General features: G+C 40.6%; 1 protein-coding gene across 1 annotated transcript in view; it reads right to left on the reverse strand.

Annotated features, from left to right (window-relative positions):
• The window catches only part of MARCHF6 (membrane associated ring-CH-type finger 6), a 77274-nt gene extending 60544 nt beyond the window's left edge, over positions 1-16730 (reverse strand). The window contains exons 1-3 of the mRNA XM_066374548.1: positions 16490-16730; positions 1206-1302; positions 336-409 (exon numbers count right to left, since the gene is read on the reverse strand). Coding sequence (XP_066230645.1) covers positions 336-409; positions 1206-1302; positions 16490-16508 — 190 coding nt within the window. The 5' untranslated portion in view covers positions 16509-16730. The remainder of the gene's footprint in view (positions 1-335; positions 410-1205; positions 1303-16489) is intronic.
• Between the last annotated feature and the right edge of the window lie 1156 nt (positions 16731-17886).

The following is a 17886-nucleotide window of genomic DNA, read 5'->3' on the forward strand; positions in this document are numbered from 1 at the left end:
TGCTTTAAAAAGAATGAAAAGTAGAGCACAAGAGCACAATTAACGTAAAGGCCTTGGGTCAGACTGAGTAATGTGTATATGCAGGCTCATTAGAAGATATTTGCATACATTTGAACTTCATAGTTAAAAAATAATAAAGAAAAGAATATCAGAAATGTAAAACAATCAACATCTCTCATGTATGTGATAAAAGCTGACATATTTTTTAAATTATTTTCTAAAATGCTTTAGCAATACTTTCCATTACCATCAAAGATAAACTAAGTTGAAAATAGTTTTATACTTGTTAAACACTTTCAGCCCAAAAATGCAGTGAAAACTTCTAAAGAACTTACTTGGTGTGAAAGCAAATCTGTGCTTGCATAATTCACAGTATTCTTTTCGACTGTGTTTCAGCCACTGAACTAAGCTGCAATTATAAATACATTCATAAGTACAGTATTTAGAGCAAGGAAACTTTAAGGTTTCATTAAAAACTGATGTCCTGTTTTATTAAAATATTACATGTCACAGAACTTTTACAATTTTGAATTTCAAATTTAAAACATTCCAGACTTTTAATAATAAACACCTACTAAGGTAGAGAATAACAGTAAAGATAAAAACAATATGTATTCCTACTATAAAAACAGCTAGATTATTTAAACTGTAATCTCTTCAAAGCTAACTGAATAAATATGAATCTCCAAAACATTAACATTGTTGTTAATACTGGTCTGATAACACTGCTATCCTGGGGGCTGGGTCTGAACCCTGGTTCTGTCACTAACTTGCTGGCTGTGTGACTTAGGACAAGTTAACCTTTCTACGCTTCAGTTTCCTCATCTGCATAATAATAATAACAAAACAACTCCACCTTATGGTTCTGTTGCAAGAATTAAATGAATAAAGAAGTATGAAAGCATGAGCACTACCTAGCACAAAGCATTTTATAATGTAAGCTATCATTATGCCATGCAAAACTAGAAAATCTTAACACTTCCAATGAACAAATTAAGCTTTCCATGGTAGAAATAAGAAATACTCATATAAACCTGGAAAACAACATACCAAATGACATGGCACAGCAATAAAGAATATGAGTAATTTCTAAATTTTCACAAAAAATTTTTAAATAATATAGAGTAAGATCACTGAAACAGTCCCCCTTTTATGGATGACAAAACTGAAGCTCAGACATAAAATTTTCTAGAAGGATGACTCACCATTCTTGATGGATAAACTTAATACTGCCAGTACATACACAGGGATGATAAAGAGGTTTCTCAGGTGTTCCTTCTGACCGACACACTCTACATATGTCTGTTAATGAAAAGTTGAATTATCTTTGGTTATAATTTTTTAAAAATAACAGACTACCAAAAATTAAAATATTGCATGTTAAAGCAAGAAACTAGTTATAACTTGGCAAAACATTAATCAACAGCACGGAAAACCAAAGTGTTAAGATAATCAAGTATGTATGTGAAACTAAAAAATTTACTAATACAAAGGTCAATTGTTCTTTTGTATCAGAGCTCTATAAGTATAACAAAGTTGAAAAGGATAGTTTTTATTTAAAACTGCACTCTTCCATAACTAAAAAAATGTTAAGTAGAAACATGCCAAATCAAGTCACCATTAGTATCCTAACAGTTTAAACTTAGTCCTAAATCCATTTCCGTTATAACAGTTTTTACAAAAACATATATAAGGATTTACATAATACAGCAGTGGGCAGCACAGACAGCCCTTTGGCTTGACCACACCCCACCAGAGGGAGTGACAGAAAGGCAAAGAAACACAGCGATTGGGCTTTGTGGGGGAGGGTTACCCCAAGACCAGAAAGATGCCAGGCCAGGGAGAAGAGAGCAGGAGGCCACATAAGCAAAAGCTACCGGAGCGTATAACTACTAGGTCCGCAGCCAGAGGGCAGCAGCTCATCCCTTACCCTCCTCATCTTTTCGCCAGGTGTGTTTCTGGCTGACCGGGTCCACATGGAGTAATCACAGAGAGGGAATCGCAATAGATCCATTCTGCTCACTTATTCTTTATTGCTCCTCCTGCAAGACCACCTACCGAAACCTGATTGCAACTTTCATTTTAGACAAGTGGTTGCAACCGCCGGTCTGTGGAACGGTGCCGGTCCGCCATAAAATTTCGTGCCGGTCCGCGAAAGAGTTAACTAGCGGACCGGCATGAAATCTCTGGCAGACCACTGATTTAAACCATCTTCTCTGCGATCTGCCAGGGTCAACTGCCACCCCTTAGTGGGCAACCTGAGGACAGGCAGTGTGTACAAGGAGCAGGGGCTTAATGCAACCTTTTGATCTACCCGCTCGCTGGGACTTCATCCTCAATGCAGAATAACTGCAATCCAAGCCCACTACTAATGGATTTAACGGGTCCCTGGCACGCACTGGAGCAGCGCGCGCACGCGGTCCCAGATATTTAAGAGCCTCATAGACTTAACGAATACTGAATATTAGATGAATGCAACTTGTCGAAGTTGAGGGACACAGAGCACTTAGCATAGCTTAAATGGTTAAAACATATCAATAAGTCAAACAAGTAGGATAAATTTTTTTATAATAAAGTCAGACAAATCACTCCGCAAAGGAAACGCCACATACTGCCACGCATGGAAGAGCTACCATGTGCCAATCCTGTCCCTGCCAGACTGGGGTGGGAATTGAGTCAAATTAAGCACGGACTCCACCACTGTGCCTTTCAGTTCAGCTTTGGAGCCAGACCCTCCAACCATCCAAAGGACTTTGGTTTCCTGGAAACTGACAGGGTTCACGGGAATAATACTGGCGGTTTACACTGTTTATAGTCAGAACTACATGAGACCAGCACCTGTTCAAATCTCCCACTTTCACCTTCGTCCCTGATTAATTCAAGCATTCGTGGCAAAAAGCTTTCACTCTGGTACATCTTGCAATGGTCTAAGACTTTGAGTTATAGCTGTTCAATATTAAACACCACAGCATCCCACCTTATCAGCCTCCGCGAAGTTCCAACACAGAAAAAATAGAAATCACGCTCGCATTCCACCATAGCCAGCGGCAGCACCCAGGCAGCTCACGCCTGCTTTGAGCACTCTAATTTTCCCCAAGTGCACACTTCAGAGTAGGGAAACTCGGCTAAGAGCCAGGAGCGCGTAGAGGCAGGGGGCAGGAATGGGGACTCAGGCTCGCGTGCCATGGACCTGCACCAGAGATCCAAACACTGCAATTGAACTGCACCGAATTCTATACCATGCACTGAAGCCAGGATTACCCCAGCTGCTGGCACCAGATTTGCCATGGAATGGATCCTTCTTAAAAGATTTAAAGTGAACTCATTCCAATGACAGGATCTCAAAGGAGTCCAGCATTGTTTTTCACCATAGCTCTCCCGAGTTGCTATTCAGTAATTCGCGCGTCTACTGCCTTTCTTAGGATAGTCCATTAGGCTCCTTCTAGGAACCAAACCTTGATTTCCTATCACCTGAATTACTAATCACCGCAGCCATCACCTAAGGAACAATGACTTCCACCTAAAGTAGCTGATAAGACAATGGGATGCTTGATCAAACTTGATTATCTGGAATCACAAGAGCCGGTGCCCTTAGGCATGGATTAGTTCTAGAATTACCACAGGCGCCCCGGTAGGAGTTGGGAGTGGAACAAGCGCTCAAAGCCACAGGTAACATCACCCAGAGCCACAAGTATTTGGGCCGTCCTGGGTTAACTTCAGCGATAAACAACAACGCTACTACTGCAAGACCCACCATGGAGGGTGGGTGGGATGCAAATGTGAGTGGGTCGATCAGATTAGGGGTGAAGCTGTCCCACCTTGTCCTGTTTCCTCAGCCAATTTTCAGGCAGCTGTGGATGTAGGAAGTAGAGCACAGCAGTGACAGCGTGGCAAGAGGTGTTCCGTAGGTAGAACACAGTGCAGAGAAAGGCAGTGGGGACACCGTAGTCATGAGAATGAGTCTCCACCTAGCCCTCCATAAAAATGGTAATCAACCTGCCACTGCGAATGCAGCAATGGACTGGGGTAGGATAGGGGTTATCCTTGTTGGCACACTACTGCCAGCAGAATGTAAAAGCTACACTGGAGGCACTACCACATGAGTGTGAAACATATCCAGGGGGGCTGCTCCTATGGTATATGTACCAGCCCCATACAGGGAACTCAACTGCACCTGGCTGGAGGGAGTGTGAAGAGGACCACACAGCAGCCAGCTTGGGGGTCAGGGGTGTTGGAGACACTGAATCTCTACTTTGGGTGACTGAGGCAGGCCCACATTTGAATAAAATGGGATACAGATTTTTCAGAAGACCATGTTCCTTCTGAATGACAAACCAACAAACACAAAACTAAGTAAACATAAATCTAAATCAAGCCCCAGGCTCTGCCTAACAGAGTCCAGGTTAGAGAACTGGGACTCACTAAGCGTCTGCAAGGTCAAAACTATTTTTGTTGTAACAGTAAGACACTGTCTGTCTTTTACTATCATTGTCTTGCCAGTGTACAGTGGAATTTTCCAAATGCTACATGAGACAACTAATTGAATGCAGCCATAGATGAAAAAAAAAACCCAGCTGCCTCCCATTAAACAAACATTTAAGAGATTTGTAAATATAAAATAAATCTCTTCTCACCAATATTTTAGATTTAGAATATATAGTTATTTTCATTTTAAAAGCTTATATTAACAGATAATGGATATGTTAAGTGTATTAATATTTCCAATTTTTAAATTTATTTTCTTAGGTAGAAAATAAAAGTTGTCTTCGTGTTTTTTCTAGTTTTATTGTGCTTCACCTTATTGCACTTCACAGATGTGCTTTTTACAAAATGAAGGCAAGATCCTCCACTATCTAAAAAAGATGACCACTTAATTTATTGCAATACTTACTTTATTACAGGGGTCTGGAACCGAACCCATACTATTTCCAAGGTATGTCTGTACTGAAATTATAAATTGCACAATAACTCTTTAGTAACAGAAATTTTAGTAACCAAAATTGAACTACAAGTCTGGAAACTTTAAAGAGACTCAAGTAAGTTGCTGCCCTAAGCCTACAGAAGAATCCAGGCCAAAAAGGGTATGAGAATAAAGCTAGTTTCGTATCTGCCCACAAGCAAAAATTCTTCATGTTTTTAAGGGTTCTGAAACCAAAAAGGTTTGAGATCAACTGTTCTATAGTAGTGGTTCCAATATTATTTTTGCTCTTGGAACCTTTGGAGAAAAAAGCAGAATAACTACAGTTCTCTCAAAATATACACACACACAAATTTTTCATAATTTTATCAGGGGCTTCACAAGCCTCCATTGAGTATATAAAAGGAAAGATAAGGGAACAGTAGATATTGCATTGCCTGGCTTTAGAACCATGAAAATATTTTACATAATAAGAAAAAATTATTATCAAAATGGAAAATAAGCAACCCCTAAATCAAAAACAAATCAAACAAATGACTCTATTCATATCAGGCTTAACCACGAAAGACAAAATAGTAATATGATCAATCATACATCTCTAGTAGGCTATATTCTAAGATAGAAGGAACTGCAAAGAAATCATAAACAGAATTCAGTAATCATGTATATAACACAATAGTAGTTTTAAACCTTGGAGGATAAAGGCAGTAAGTGGTATAATAGTGGTATTGTGGTTAACCGTTTAAGAAGTTATTTCTTAGAATACACACATATTTACAGATAAAAAGATAGCATATCTAGCATTTGCTTTAAAGTAAACCAAAGTGGGAGGTGGCGATGAGATGAGAGAATTATCGGACATACACTATATCTGTTGAATGTAGATGTTGGTTATATGAAGGTGCACTAAAGTATGTAGTCTATTTTGTAAATGTTAGAAACTTTACGTAATAAAACATTTTTTTAAATATGCAAAGGTTAAACATGTAATTTTCAATATCACTACCAAGTTTTTTTTAGTTTTACTACCAAGTCCAATTTTATCAATAAAGTTCTTTTCTTTAGCAAAAGGGCTTAGCATGTGATTTATGTAACACACAAAGTTGAAAATACATATTAGGAATTTTCTAATTTCATTGGTCATGTTTTTAAAAATATGATAAAACTTTCACTAGCTATATCTTCATCAGAGGAAGAAAGCAGAATCAGATTTAAATATACTGCTCACAAAATTTAGGGGATATTTCAAAAATGAATATGAAGTGATAAAATATCCCCTAATTTTTGTGAGCAGTATGATATCTGTCTCAACAGTTCTAAAAGCCTATTTCTGTGCAAACAACAACCCAATTCTAACAAAACCATTTAACCTAAGTGTCTCAAATACAGAACTGATTCTGAAGAACTATATCACAATTTTCTCTTGCAGTATCTGTTTTTTCACACGTTGATGTGACTAAATGAGTGTTATCTAAGAGCACTTTATGTATAAATATTCCCCTAAAAGGAAAGGCAAAGATTGTTAGTATAAATCAACTAGAATGGTAATAAGCCAGCCATAAAGTAATTGTAAGGTAAACATTCTGCTGTTTTGCAGGCCGCCAGCCCTGCTTAGACTGTGTCATGGGCATATACACACCTTATTAGGGAAATGGAGGCCAGGAAAAGCTGCCAAAGAGGCTGCACCTGCTCTTGCTCTATATTCTCAGCTAAAATATCTTTAAATAAAAATCTGTGTGTAGTCTAGAAGGAATGGAAGCTTCTTCCCTGTCAATCCATGTTCCATGAAAAGCTAAAACAAGGTATAAGTTCGAAGACCTAAATATTTATTTTGGAAGGATACATGAGAAACTACTGCTACCTTTGGTGGATCAGTGTTGAGAAAAAGAAGTTCTTTCCTTATTTTATATGTGTGATGTCTATAGCACATAATTGTGTGGTATTTTGCTAGCATCTTATTTCTACAATTAATAGTTTCCTGTATACTGATGTTAAAAAACATGTACAAAAATGTTCAGAGTAGCACAGTGATTCATAATAATACCTCCAAACTGGAAACTACCCAAATTGCTCATCAACAGTAAAAACGGATAAGTAAATCTTGGTATACTCACACAATACTATATGGCAATAAGAATAAACCAACAAATAATTCAGATTTATCATAGAAAGAGTACCAACTACAAATCCACGTGTAAAAAGTTCAAAAAGAAGAAAAACTAACATAGATCATTGTAAGTCAGAACAGAAAAGGCAATTAAAGACTACATAGAAGAGGACTGAGAGGACTTAAAATTCCAGACCAAGATGAAACTGATGTTCTTCTTCTTCCTGTCAAGTACAGCTAAAAACCAAGGCCATTATACAGAGTGGGGCAAAAGCAGGTTTATAGTTGTAAGTACACAGAACACTGATTTTATTCTTGTATTATTTATTATTGTATTATTTTATTGTAAACTATGTATTGTATTGTTTACTGTAAACCTACTTTTGCTTCACCCTATATATAGAACAAACATAAGACTCTTTTTTTTTTTTTTTAATGAATTTTTATTAATGGTAATGGGATGACATTAATAAATCAGGGTACATATATTCAAAGAAAACATGTCTAGGTTATTTTGTCATTAGATTATGTTGCATACCCCTCGCCCAAAGTCAGATTGTCCTTCGCCATCCTCTATCTAGTTCTCTGTGCCCCTCCCCCTCCCCCTAACTCTCCCCCTGTCCTCCCTCCCCCTACCCCTGGTAACCACCACACTCTTGTCCATGTCTCTTAGTCTCATTTTTATGTTCCACCAATGTATGGAATCATGTAGTTCTTGTTTTTTCTGATTTACTTATTTCACTCCTTATAATGTTATCAAGATCCCACCATTTTGCTGTAAATGATCTGATGTCATCATTTCTTAAAACATAAGACTCTAACACCAGCAAGAAGCCAGGAGCCAGCAAGAAACCACGTGACAGTTCCCCGAGTTAGCATTGTGCTTCATATATCCCAGTCTGGTGGAGAGGTGGAAAAGCCAGCAACCAAGAAACACCAACAAGTACAGAAAATTTCCCCCCAAACCCTGCTCTCCCTAGCCAAAGAACCACGAAAAGTACAACTAGCAGAACAAAAAATTTTTAAACAATAACTGCTGCTGAACCCCAAACACCACAAAAAAATTAAAAATGTAGCCCCAACATCACCTCTGCCAGACAAGGCTGAATGAACAGTATACTTTGATTCGCTAACTCTATTTCAGTTACTGAGACCCAAGTAAACTATCAAGCAAGTAAATGAGGGAATGAGGATTCAAACTTAATCACCAATCTAGAAGAGTGCTCTTTTCAACTTTATCTACTTCCTCTCCAACATTTTGGTTGTGTGATCAAGTTTTCTTGAAATTTTTCCCACAATTTAATGTCAATATTCTATATATCTTTACTATTTATTCCTCCAACTTTATATATTCTATGAGACAGTAGACTGTCCCCTCTAGCAACACATACTGCATTACAGAAATAAGGATAAAAATAACTAGCTAATCATTGCAGCTAGGTAACACAGCAGCTAAAGATGATACATACCACTTTTTTGGCTTTTTAGTTTTATTTTATTTTTATTAAATTTATTGGAGTGACATTGCTTAATAAAATTATACAGGTTTCAGGTATACAATTCCATAATATATCATCTGTATACTGGACTGTGTGTTCACCACCCCAAGTCTAGTCTCATCCCATCACCAGTTATCCCTCTCCCCTTTATGCTCTTCTACCTCCCCTCCACTAAGTGAAATCATATGGTGTTTGTCTTTCTCTGCCTGGTTTATTTCATTTAACATAATACTCTCCAGGTCCATCCATGCTGTCCCAAAGGTAAGGTTTCCTTCTTTCTTTTAAATTTATTTACCGATTTGAGAGAGAGAGGAATGGAGAGAGATAAATACTGATCTGTTTCTGTATATGTCCTGACCTGGGATTGATCCAGCAATCCCTGAAGAATTACCTGAACGATGCTCTAACCCAGTGATTTTCAACCTTTTTTGAGCCGCGGCATATTTTTTACATTTACAAAATCCTGGGGCACACCACCTACCAAAATGACACAAAATCACACTCTGTTAGAATTTATTTAAAGTTTAAATAAATTACATTTATTAAAAAAAAAGTTAAATAAAAAAGAATAACCCCCTCATATATACAGTCCCATGTAACATCCCTCATATATACAGTCCCATGTAACATCCCCTCATATACAGTCCCACTTAACATCCCCTCATCAGTCCCATGTAACCTCATATATACAGTCCCGCTAATAGATACTGGAGCTTTCATCAAGGTTGTGGGTTCAAATCAATTCGGCAAATACTCTCTCTATATAGAGACTGGACAAAATCAATTTTAGAAAATGTTGGGTACTTGTGTAACATCATAAGTCCTCAGAGCATCTCTACTGTCAGATTGAGAAGTTTGCTTTCTAGGTAAGGATTCTGATAAATACTAGAGTTCTCCCTGAGGTTGTGGGTTCAAATCCCATGGTCAGCTGGGTGCAGGGGCCTTGGTTCTGTCTGTTTTGATAGTGTATATAGAGATTTGAGCTCTTTAAGAAGATGACCCTTCAGGAGGCCATATACAATATAGATAACATTGTGATGCATTGTATATCACCCTCTGCGGAGGCCCCTTTTAAAAAGAAAAAGGTCAAATATCTATATACACCATCAGGATAGACACAACCAGCTGAGGCTGAGGCTTCATTTAGTGGTGGCAACATTTACCTCCAGTCCTGACCAGGATTAGAAATCAGAGCCATGGGGAGGAGTAGCAGCTTCAACTACTCGCTGTGGCCACACAATGACAAGCGCGCGGCAGCCAGGACCTTCCTGGGTGAGGATGAGAGGCGGCCTACTATTGGTTCATTGCTAATGGTCGGGATGAATCCTAGAAGATGATTGGTCAGTGAGCATTCCCTGTTTCCCTGTGCCTCCACTCTTCCTGTCACTGATAGCTGGAGGGATTGTGAGGGGAATGTTTATGTTCGGACGGAGGCGGCTGGTGACGGGCTGGATAAATAGCCTCCATGGGCCATAGTTTGGGGATCCATGTTTAATTTCCCCACGGCACACCTGACCATGTCTCGCGGCACACTGGTTGAAAAACACTGCTCTAACCAACTGAGCTATCTGGCCGGGGCAAGGCTTCCTTCTGTTATACGGTAGACTAGTATTCCATTGTGTAAATGTACTGCAGTTTCTTTATCTACTCATCTATTGATTAGCACAGGGGTCGGGAAACTTTTTGGCTGAGAGAGCCATGAACACCACATATTTTAAAATGTAATTCCATGAGAGCCATAAAACAACCCATGTACCTTACGCACTCCACTAAAAATTTGGTGTTGTCCCAGAGGACAGCTGTGATTGGCTCCAGCCACCCGCAACCATGAACATGAGCGGTAGGAAATGAATGGATTGTAATACATGAGAATGTTTTATATTTTTAACGTTATTATTTTTTTTTTATTAAAAATTTGTCTGCGGGCCAGATGCAGCCATCAAAAGAGCCACATCTGGCTCGCCAGCCATAGGTTCCCAACCCCTGAAATAGCAGTTAGGCTGCTTCCAAGTCTTGGGTGTTGTAAATAACACTGGAATGAACACAGGAGTGCTTATATACTTTCAAATTAGTCTTTCAGGTTTCTTCAGACATAGACCCAGAAGTGGAAACGCTGGGTCTCCTACTGACACCTTGATCTCAAACTTCTAGCCTCCAGAACTGTGAAAAAAAATAACTTTCTGCTACTTAAGCCACGCAATCTCTAGTACTTTGTTATGGCAACTCTTGCAAATTAATACAATGTCCAAAACCAAATTTTTCTCTTCCCATTCACTGTTGAAATCAATCCTTTTTTTTTTTTCAGAGAGAGAGAGGAATAGACAGGGACAGACAGATAGACAGGAACAGAGAGAGATGAGAAGCATCAATCATTAGTTTTTCATTGCGCGTTGCAACACCTTAGTTGTTTATTGATTGCTTTCTCATATATGCTTTGACCGCAGGCCTTCAGCAGACCAAGTAACCCCGTGCTGGAGCCAGCAACCTTGGGTTCAAGCTGGTGGGCTTTTTGCTCAAACCAGATGAGCCCGTGCTCAATCTGGCAACCTCGGGGTCTCAAACCTGGGTCCTCTGCATCCCAGTCCAACGCTCTATCCACTGCGCCACTGCCTGGTCAGGCGAAATCAATCTTTTTTTTTTTTTTTTTTTTCATTTTTTCCGAAGCTGGAAACGGGGAGGCAGTCAGACAGACTCCCGCATGCGCCCGACCTGGACCCACCCGGCATGCCCACCAGGGGGCAATGTTCTGCCCCTCTGGGGCGTCGCTCTGTAGCATCCAGAGCCATTCCAGCACCTGAGGCAGAGGCCACAGAGCCATCCCCAGCGCCCAGGCCATCTCTGCTCCAATGGAGCCTCAGCTGCAGGAGGGGAAGAGAGAGACAGAGAGGAAGGAGAGGGGGAGGGGTGGAGAAGCAGATGGGCGCCTCTCCTGTGTGCCCCGGCCGGGAATTGAACCCGGGACTCCCGCACGCCAGGCCAACGCTCTACCGCTGAGCCAACCGGCCAGGGCCTGAAATCAATCATTTTTAAAGGTTCCTCTCTCCTACATCTACATCACCTCACCAATCATTATTCTACTAATTCTACTCTGATCTGTTTCTTCTTTCTCATTCTTTCCTTTCCCACTGCCTTTATTTAAATGCCTATATAGGCATACCTCATTTTACTGCACTTTGTTTTATTGTGCTTCACAGATGTTACATTTTTTACAAATTGAAAGCAAGAACCTCTCCACCAGGAAAAATATTACAACTCTCTTTATTATGAGACTCACTCTATTGCAATGGTCTGGAACAGATCCCAAATATCTCCAAGATGTGTCTGTAGTATCTTGTCTAGCTCAGTACAATAGCATTCTATAATATAACCTGAATTAATAACAGTTCCTCCTTGGGGTCTTACTTTCTGTCCTCCCCATTTTTCCAAATCTCTGACAAGACCCTTTTAAAATTTTTTATTGACTTTTCTAGAGAGAGAAACAGCCTAACCAGGCAGTGGTGCAGTTGATAGAGCATCGGACTGGGATGTGGAGGACCCAGGTTCGAGACCTAGAGGTTGCCAGCTTAAGCGAGGCCTCATCTGGTTTGAGCAAGGCTCACCAGCTTGAGGCCAAAGTCACTGGCTCAAGTAAGGGGTCACTCGGTCTGCTGTAGCCCCTTAGTCAAGGCACATATAAGAAATCAATCAATGAACAACTAAGGAGCCACAACAAAGAATTGATGTTTTTCATCTCTCTCCCTTCCTGTCTGTCTGTCCGTATCTGTCCCTCTCTCTGACTCTGTCTCTGCCACACACACAAAAAAAGAGAAATATCGACTTGTTGTTCTACTTATTATTCATTCATTGGCTGATTCTTGTATGTGCCCTAACCAGGGATCAAACCTGCAACCTTGGCATATCTGGATGATGCTCTAACCAACTGAGCTACCCAGCCAGTTGCTGTCACCTTTTTAAGAACTCTATTTCACCTGTATTATACTATAAATAAGCGATCCTCATGTTCTTACAGGAGAGAGGTAAAACCCACTAAAATTAGCCTTTCTGGAAGAAGATACTGGGGTGGCCCCATATTAATCACTCATAGCATTCCAGCCTAGAAGGTAGTCAACAATGTAGCAGACAACTTTGGGGATGTCTGTCCAGATCAAGAATGGACAGAGCCAGCCATGATTTTATTTTATTTTTTTTACTGAAATATAATTGATGTATTAGTTTCCAGTGTACAACATAAAGATTCATTATATGTATATATTGTGCAATAAGACAAGTTAAATGCATCACCACAGTTACAAATTATTTTTCTTGTTCTGAGAACTTTTAAGAATTATTCTCTTAGCAACTTTCAAATACGTAATACAGTATTATTTATTAACCATAGTCTCCACACTGCACATTACATCCCTAGGATTTATTTCATAACTGGAAGTCTCTACCTTTGGACATAATTTTTATTCTCATATTATCTTCCTGACTACCCCCCAGCTATCTGGATCATAGGTAGACACCTGACCCAACATGGACCAATCAGATTCCAACTCCAAGAAATTTGGGTTTAAGAGCTGATTGTGAAAGAGGTACATTCAGGGAAGTAGCCAGCGACAAAGTGGCAAGACATAAATTGTCTTATCTCTGTTCAAAACCTTCCTATGGCTCCCTATCTCACAAAAGTCAGTAAACTATGTCCTACTTACTCACCCACCCGCTACACTCCTCACTGCCCCCTCCCCCATCTCTCTGTCCTCTTATTTTACTTACTCTTCCCCCAACTCATTTACTGGTCTTCTTGGTTATTTCTTGAAAATTCCCAGCATATTCCCAACGTACAGATTACACATTGGCTATTCACTTTGCCTAGAATGCTCTGCACACAAAGCATTTATTTGCATGTCTAACTTCCTCGCCTCCTTTGCTCCTACTCAGTGGGCAGGAGACATATTTAAAATTGCAACCCACCCTCATATCCTGACAATTAACTGTTCTCCACAGCACTTACAACCTTCTAGCTATACCATATGATTTCTTATGGTTTTTTTTTGTCTTGGATTTTGTGAATTTTGTTCTCTGCCTAGCCCAAATGCATAAAATAGTGTGCCTGGCTTGTAACAGGTGCCCAATAAACATCTGTCAAGTAAGTGCATATTTCTTTGGTCATAAGCATGTCAAAACAGTGAAAGTTAACCTCTGATGAGAAGAATTAAACAGATATGTCTGAAAGCAGAGATGAAAGACCATATGGTTCTAGAAAGCCAGTAACTAGCAGTCTGGATCTGACAACTTCTCATCCTTTTTAACTCATCCAAATGTATGTCACCTCAAGTTTCCCACATGATCAATCGCAATACACTTCAGCTTCATACCTTCCCACTGAATCTGTTTCATAAAGCATAAAGAATAACTGCTTTGGTATTTCATTAAAAATAAAAACCTGCTGATAAGATTTTTTTATGTTCTGCTAGCCTAAGAAGTAATTTAGCAAAATGGAAAAAAAAACAAAACAGCTCTATGTATCACTGACCTGAAATGAGAGCCTTCTACAATGGCAAATGTTTAATATCATATGAGAATTTCATACATTAATACTTGCTTGCAAAATCTATTGCAGTAGTACCATGCTTTTCTTTTTTAAAAACATATATTCTTGAGCAAAGGATAAAATTTTCCCCCTGAAAATGAAAAATATCGGTGCATTGCAGGATCAGACTCCTAATCCATAAAATGAGGAAGAAGCATATCTATGGTCTCCTCAGCTCTGAAGTTTAAAGATTTGATGAAGGACAATAGTTTATATAATACATTTGCACTCATAAGAACAATAAAAATGATTCACCCATCGCCTATATTATGAAAATAAGATTATAAACCTGTTGATTTTTAAAAAATAAAATTTAATACACTTAACACTGTAGAGATCTTTAAAATCTATTAAACAATATAAACAGCCAAAATCCATATGGCAAATAACGAATTTTCTAATATAATAGAATTTAGTATTGTTTACTATAAATGCAAAATATTCTGAACATTATAACGTCATATATGGTACCACTAGAGAAAGCATATGCTATTTTTAAAAGGAGAGAAGAATTACACTGTTTGCATGGTAGATATTTCAGTAGAATTCCTATTGTTTGCTCAGATTAACACATTAAAAAAACAGAAAAGTAAAGAATATTATCAGTGTTTTTAATAAGGTGTGATAGAATTAAAAGATTCTTAAATTTTCTTTATATTTAGCCAAATTTTCCCAGTCTCCTATAAAAAGACTATTTCTTTTGTGAGCAGTAAAAACCCAACTGCATTTCTTAAATTTAAGAAATAATCTGTAATTTACCAAATAGAACAGTTGTTTCCAAGGTTTTGGCATCTTGACTAACACTTTTATCATGAAATTTTCTGTAATCCTTTCATTCCATTGTTTTTTCCAAGTTCAATTTAAATTAATTTTGAAAATTTCAGAAGACTTCCAATTTAGAATTTTGCAAAAGTAAACATGAAAAATATTGAAATTCATTTTTATTTCATAACTGATAGTTTCATAAAACAAATACAAAATAAGGTTCTGTCAAACAACTAAGGCATAATAAAAAGAAGACTATTTGTAATCAGAATATCTAGGTTCAAATCTCTTACTAGGGTGTGAAACTTGGACAACCTAATAAAATAACTAAGCCTGAATTTCCACATCTATAAAAGATAATTTCCACCTATTCCACAGAGCTCTTGGGAAGATCAAATGTAAATGTATGTGAGTATGTTTTAACTGTCATAAGTCACATGCAAATGTTATTACAGTTGAAGTTCTCGTTAAGTATCAAAGAAAGGACTTCTTTAAAAAATGATAAATCGAGTTCTATCAATTCATGACACAGAGACAATATCAAACTTTCTATCACTTATTATTGCATGCAATGACAGTGCCTCATGATTTTCATCTAAAACCATTAAAATTGTAATCCACAAGATTGAAAGGTATTTATCATTTCCCCTTGTAAATATATACCCAAAGCATAAGTGTATCTTCACTGATAACAAAACCATCAAGAAACAGGATAACTTAGAATTTCTTCTATAGACTTACTAAATTATTTCATAGACTCTAAAAAGATAAAACTGTTTAAAATTAACCTACCACCTTCAGTATCAAGATAAGCAACTGTATTTCAGTACTCAGACGTGTACACCCATGTATTCTGTTTACAAGGGGCAGCTCGTTCCAAAACAACCATATCCAAAACACACGGACGCACAAAACAAAACACACACCCCAAACCCTGCGTCTTGGTGTCAAGGATTCAACATAAAACAAACTACACCAAAACAAAAGAATTCCAAAGAGCTTCCCTCCTCCGAATAACCTCCCCGGACCTTCCTCGCCTCGTTCAGTAAACTGCTTCTCCTGGGACACGCAAGCAAGAGGGCAAGGTTTTTAAAGAGGGGTCACTTCAGTTCACTCCACTGGGCCGTCACCTGGCGGGGTATTTTTCGCGAAGTTTCAGAGTCAACAAAGAAGTTTTGTTGCGAAGGAGTGGGGCCAGTATAACCACGGGCAAAACGACAGAAAAAGACCAAACCGAGCGAGGGAAGGGTGTGGAAAACGCCCCCACACCCCAAGCAGCCTCGATGGCCACGTCCCCCCGCCCGCGGCCTGGCGGGGTGCAGGGGGCGGGGAGCCGGGCCGCCGGGGTCCCGCAGCCCGGCCCGCAGGGTCCCGAGCTCCGCGCGCGCGGGCGGGAAACAGCCGGGGGCGCCGAGGGGTCACCTTCCCCTGCCCGAGCAGGCCCCCCGCCCCTCGCGCCGGCTGCTCCGCGGGCAAACGGCTCGGGCGCCGGCCCCGCCGTCGCCGCCGCGTGCCCGGGCCCGAGGAGAGGCGCCCCACCGCACGCTTCGAGCTCTGCGGACCGAGTGCGGGCTGGGCCGGGCCCGAGCCCGAGCGCCGGTGCAAGGGCGCGGGCGCCGCCGACTTACCTTCCTCGGCGGTGTCCATCTTGTCTGGCGGGGCGCTGGTGACGCAGCCGCGAGGCTCCCGCGGCGGAGGCCAGAGCCTTCCGTCTGGGGCGGGGAGGGAGGGGGGTGGGGAGGAGGGAGGAGAGCGCGGAGCCGGGCCGGGCAGGTGCGTGTGATCAGGTGCGAGCGAGAAAGCGACAGGAAGGAGTGAGGGGAAGAGGGAGAGGGAGAGGGAGAGTGGCTGACAGAACGCGGGCGAGAGCCGGGGAGGGGGAGGGGCTGGGAGGGCGGAGGGGCGAGGCCTGGGCGGGGCCCGGGCCGGAAGGGGCGGAAATGCTCCCAACGACAGAGGCCTGTCACTTCCGGGGGCGGCCCTGGGTTGTTGAGGGTGGTTCGTGGGCAGAGGCGGCGGTCTCTGGAAGTCACTGGCGCATTTGGGCCTTGTCCCTAGGGCCGTGCGCGCCAGTGGGCTTGTAACCTAAGCAGGAGCTGAACTCGGGTGGCCCGTGGGGAGGCGACAGAGAACGGAAGGGGGAGAGCCGCGTATGCTAATGCCTAGCGGAGAGCCGGGGAACTGGCCGGGGCTGGCCACTGCGGCGCACCAGACCTGTCCCTGAGGTGCTCAAGAATTCCCTGGGCGCTTTGAAAATACGTTCTGTGCCCTTCCCCCCACACACTGAAGGTTCTGGTCCCGCATGCCTGAAGTAGGCCCAGGAAGATGCATTTTGCTCTGCACCCAGGTGGTTCTAATGCACGGGTCCCCAACCTTTTTACACAGGGGCCCAGTTCACTGTCCCTGAGACCGTTGGAGGACCGGACTATAAAAAAACTATGAACAAGTCCCTATGCACACTGCACATATCTTATTTTAAAGTAAAAAAACAAAATGGGAACAAATACAATATTTAAAATAAAGAACAAGTACATTTAAATCAACAAACTGACCAGTATTTCAGTGGGAACTATGCTCCCCTCACTGACCACCAATGAAAGAGATGCTCCTTCCGGAAGTGCAGCGGGGGCCAGATAAATGCGGGCAGTAGTTTGGGGATCTCTGTTAATGTTTTTGAGGAAGTACTAAACCAGCGATTTTCAACCTTTTTCATCTCGTGGCACACACAAACTACTAAAGGGTGTGTTTTTTGCAGCACACCAAAAAAATTTATTTATTTTTTTTGCTGATCTGACCAAAAAAATAGATATAATTTCAATTTATTCACACTAGATGGCTATTGTGTTGGCTGTTACTTTTTTTATTTGACAATCTAAGGGAAAAGAGGTCAGTGCACCTGACAAAATAGTCAGGTATTGCATGTTTTTAAAATGCTTGCAGCACACTTGTTGAGAATCCTGCACTAAAATATCACTGAAGTATAAGAGGAAGTGCTAAAATACCGCTAAAAGTAAGACAAGCACTA

Source organism: Saccopteryx leptura, chromosome 1 (assembly GCF_036850995.1).
Source record: "Saccopteryx leptura isolate mSacLep1 chromosome 1, mSacLep1_pri_phased_curated, whole genome shotgun sequence".
Lineage (NCBI taxonomy): Eukaryota > Metazoa > Chordata > Mammalia > Chiroptera > Emballonuridae > Saccopteryx > Saccopteryx leptura.